Source organism: Nyctibius grandis, unplaced genomic scaffold (assembly GCF_013368605.1).
Source record: "Nyctibius grandis isolate bNycGra1 unplaced genomic scaffold, bNycGra1.pri scaffold_59_arrow_ctg1, whole genome shotgun sequence".
Taxonomy (NCBI): Eukaryota; Metazoa; Chordata; class Aves; order Nyctibiiformes; family Nyctibiidae; genus Nyctibius; species Nyctibius grandis.
This window is the reverse complement of record NW_027167600.1, coordinates 534892-539003: the sequence shown is the minus strand read 5'-3', so window position 1 is coordinate 539003 and position 4112 is coordinate 534892. Positions and strand designations below refer to the sequence as shown.

Sequence of the window (4112 nt, the reverse complement as noted above, 5' to 3'; positions counted from 1 at the left end):
TGAACACATTGACCAGCCCTCCATGGACACGTTGTCCATGGACACGTTGACCAGCCCTCCATGGACACCTCATGGAGGTCTACCTGATGGTGGGGCCATCAGACCTGCCCCATGGTGGACTCAACAGGTCAATCCCATGCCAGGACCAAGAGGTTCACCCCAAAGATGGTGGGTTGGGTCTTCTCCTGCCCCTATGAGCTCTGGGGCATCTCAAGAGGCCTTGACCTGCCCAAGGTCTTCTCCACCCATCAGAACATCTTTATTCACCAACATCTCACCAGGAGCCCACGGTCATCTCCTGCCCCACCTCCCACGCGTCCCACCGCTCGGACCGGCCGCCTCTGGGGACCTTCATGGGGGAGGAAGAGGAGGAGAAGCTCTGAGGTCCATCCCATGACCATCGGGGTTGGATTGGGGCCTCAGGTCCTTCTCATGGTCTCCTGGAGCCACCGGGTGTATCTACAGAGCTTCACGTAGACGCCGGGTTTCTTGGGGTCACCACAGACCCCAGGACCCCAGGAGACAACACCCTGGAGCCGCCCGTCACACACGAGAGGTCCCCCGGAGTCACCCTGGTGGAGGTGGACACGTGGTGGCCTGAGATCCATGGTCCACCCCAGAAGATCACCCTCAAACCAGGCCTGGTCCAACATCTCCACCCATGAAATCCCACCAAGGAGATGTTCTCCTGAGGGCCACCAGCTCCACCTCCCCCAGATGTCCCCATGGAATCCCACCAAGGAGATGTTCTCCTGAGGCCCACCAAGGAGATGTTCTCCTGAGGCCCACCAGCCCCACCTCCCCCAGGTGTCCCCATGGAATCCCACCAAGGAGATGTTCTCCTGAGGGCCACCAAGGAGATGTTCTCCTGAGGGCCACCAACCCCACCTCCCCCAGATGTCCCCATGGAATCCCACCAAGGAGATGTTCTCCTCAGGGCCACCAACCCCACCTCCCCCAGATGTCCCCAAACCTGGCAGGAGTCGGCCCGACCACGGGCCTCGCCGGCGCAGACCATGTTGGTGGTGATGGACCTGGAGTAGACACGTTGACACCGTTCTTCTGGGACAATCGTGACCTTGGCACAGCGAAGGTCCTCAGGGAAGGTCACTGTGGGTGGTGGAAGGTCACCCAAGGTGGGGGATGGACCATGTGGTCCTCCCAGACCCAGCTTAGACCCTTTGTCTTCTGCAGTTGGGTCAACATGGTGGTCTACACCATGGTGGGGCCATCAGATGTCCCCTCTACTTGGTGGCACCAAGCAGGAGCTCCAAGGCTTCCTGATGGCCTTCACCAGGTCACCCAAGGTGGGGGATGGACCATGTGGTCCAGTCCAGACCCAGCTTGGACCCTTTGTCTTCTGCAGTTGGGTCAACAGCTCCACCTCATGGTTGTCTACACCATGGTGGGGCCATCAGATGTCCCCTCTTCTTGGTGGCACCAAGTAGGACCTCCAAGGCTTCCTGATGGCCTTCACCAGGTCACCTCAGGTCCCTCAAGTGGGACCAATGGGGTTGGGAGAAGGTTTTTGGTGGACCTTGAGGACACCTGGGCTCCTCGGGGAGGGGACATCTTGGTCCCTGAGGTCTCCTACCTTCAGGGCTGGTGGTGGACCCCCATCCTGAGATCTGGCAGGTCTTGCCGGCCACGGGGCAACGGGTGGCCAAGGGCAACGGTTTCACCTCCTTGGTGACGTGGACGGGCAGGAGGAACCTGAGGAGCATCAAGTCTCCATCCTTGGTGGCCTCGTCGTAACGGGGGTACCTGAAGACCTTGGCCGAGCGCCGCCATTGCGTGGTGGCACCTGAGGTCTCCTTGGTCCTGGCCCCCAAGCGCACGTCGATGACGCTGATGGAGTTGAAGACACCAAGGTTGGTCCAAGAGGTCCACGTTGGCCAAGAGGACCCATGAAAGCAGGAGAAGATGGTCCCAGAAGGTGGTGAGAAGAAGCGAAAGGAGCAGAGCGAAGCCCCCTGAGATGCCACCAACCAGCCCAACCTGCTGGAAAGTGTCACCTGGCCCCAAGCCCTGGTTGACCTCAACCCATGGGCCACCAAACCCACCCACCGTGGACCTCCTACCCCGGGACGTGGCAATGGGCGGCCGTCAACACCCAGTTCCTGGCCACCAAGGTCCCCCCGCAGATGAACTTGTCGCCTTGGAAGAGGGCGGCCTGCCAGGGCCGGTGGCAGGAGGTCCCCTCGATCACCCACAGGACCTTCCTGGAGGCTGTGGGGGACAAAGGGGACAACTGGTGGTCTGGAACCTTCTGAGATGTCACCTACCAGAGGGATGTGGGCTGGAAGCCACCACAGGTGGGCTGGAACCTTCTCAGATGTCACTGGTGGTCTGGAACCTTCTCAGATGTCACCTACCAGAGGGATATGGGACCAGGGGTGGCCATGGAGGTCCAATGGTTGGACATAGGGGTCCTATGGGTGGCCATGGAGGTCCCATGGGTGGTCATGGAGGTCCCATGGGTGGCCATGGAGGTCCCACGGGTGGACACAGAGGTCCCATGGTGGCCATGGAGGTCCCACGGGTGGACACAGAGGTCCCATGGTGGCCATGGAGGTCCCACGGGTTGCCATGGAGGACCTACAGGTGGCCATGGAGGCCCCACGGTTGGCCATGGAGGCCCCACGGTTGGACGTAGGGGTCTCATGGTGGCCATGGAGGTCCCATGGTGGCCATGGAGGCCCCATGGTGGCCCCATGGGTGGCTATGGAGGTCCCACGGGTGGCCCCATGGGTGGCCATGGAGGTCCCACGGGTGGCCATGAAGGTCCCATGGTGGCCAAGGAGGCCCCATGGGTGGTCATGGAGGTCCAATGATGGCCATGGAGGTCCCATAGGTGGTCATGGAAGCCCCATGGTGGACATGGAGGTCCCATGGTGGACATGGTTGCCCCACGGGTGGCCATGGAGGTCCCATGGGTGGCCATGGAGGTCCCACGGGTGGCCATGGAGGACCTACAGGTGGCCATGGAGGCCCCATGGGTGGCCATGGAGGCCCCACGGTTGGACGTAGGGGTCTCATGGTGGCCATGGAGGTCCCACGGTTGGACGTAGGGGTCTCATGGTGGCCATGGAGGTCCCATGGAGGTCCCATGGATGGCCATGGAGGTCCCATGGTGGCCAATGGCGGCCATAGGGGTCCCATGGTGGCCATGGTGGCCAATGGTGGCCAATGGTGGCCACGGAGGTCCCGTGGTGGCCATGGGGGGGTCCCAGGTCCTACCTGTGGCCACCAGGGCCAGGAGCAGGACGAGCAGGACCCTCATGGCGGGGGGAGGAGCTGGGGGGAGACGGGGGGGGGAGGGGTGAGTGTGGGGGGGAAATGGGGGGAGGAAGTGGGAGAGGAAAAGAGGAAGTGGGATGGGAAATGGGGGAGGGGGAAAGGGAAAAGGGGGGAAGGGGGTAGGAAATGGGGGAGGGAAAAGGGGGAAGTGGGACGGGAAATGGGGGAGGGGGAAGGAGGAAATGGGGGGGAAAGGGGGAAGTGGATAGGAAAAAGGGGGGAAGCGGGACAGGAAAAGGGGGAGGGGGAAGGGAAAAGGGGGAGGGGGAAGGGGGAAGTGGGATAGGAAATGGGGGAGGGGAAAGGGAAGTGGGATAGGAAATGGGGGAGGCGGAAGGGGGAAGTGGGATGGGAAAGGGGGAGGGGGAAGGGGGAAGTGGGACGGGAAAGGGGGAGGGGGAAGGGAAAAGGGGGATAGGAAAAAGGGGGGAAGGAGGGACAGGAAAAGGGGGGAAGGAGGGACAGGAAAAGGGGGGAAGGGGGGACAGGAAAAGGGAAGGGAAAGGAGGAAGTGGGATAGGAAATGGGGGAGGGAAAAGGGGGAAGTGGGATAGGAAAAGGGGGAAGTGGGAAGGGAAAAAGGGTCAGGGGGGTAGGAAAAGGGGGAAGGGAAAAGGGGGGGGAAGTGGGACAGGAAAAGGGGGAGGGGGAAGGGAAAAGGGGGATGGAAAAGGGAAAAGGGGGATGGAAAAGGGAAAAGGGGGATAGGAAATGGGAAGGGGAAAGGGGGAAGGGGGGACAGGAAATGGGGGAGAGAAAAGGGGGAAGTGGGATAGGAAATGGGGGAGGCGGAAGGGGGAAGTGGGACGGGA

At 61.7% G+C, this 4112-nt stretch overlaps 1 protein-coding gene across 1 annotated transcript; it reads right to left on the bottom strand.

Moving 5' to 3' along the window:
- Positions 1-419: 419 nt before the first annotated feature.
- On the bottom strand, positions 420-3283 carry LOC137677439 (kallikrein-11-like). The gene is made up of 5 exons (XM_068424742.1): positions 3241-3283; positions 2082-2229; positions 1595-1848; positions 974-1110; positions 420-572 (listed from the first exon to the last, which is right to left on the bottom strand). The coding sequence occupies exons 1-5, from the start codon at positions 3281-3283 to the stop codon at positions 420-422; spliced, it is 735 nt and encodes a 244-aa protein (XP_068280843.1).
- Positions 3284-4112: the final 829 nt, after the last annotated feature.

Coding starts and splice junctions, on each gene's coding strand:
- LOC137677439 (XM_068424742.1), bottom strand. CDS start 3,283: ATGAGGGTCCTGCTCGTCCTGCTCCTGGCCCTGGTGGCCACAG. Junction 1,849..2,081: donor GCCCATTGCCACGTCCCGGG/GTAGGAGGTCCA, acceptor CAACTCCATCAG/CGTCATCGACGTGCGCTTGG. Junction 1,111..1,594: donor GTCCACCACCAGCCCTGAAG/GTAGGAGACCTC, acceptor CACCACCCACAG/TGACCTTCCCTGAGGACCTT.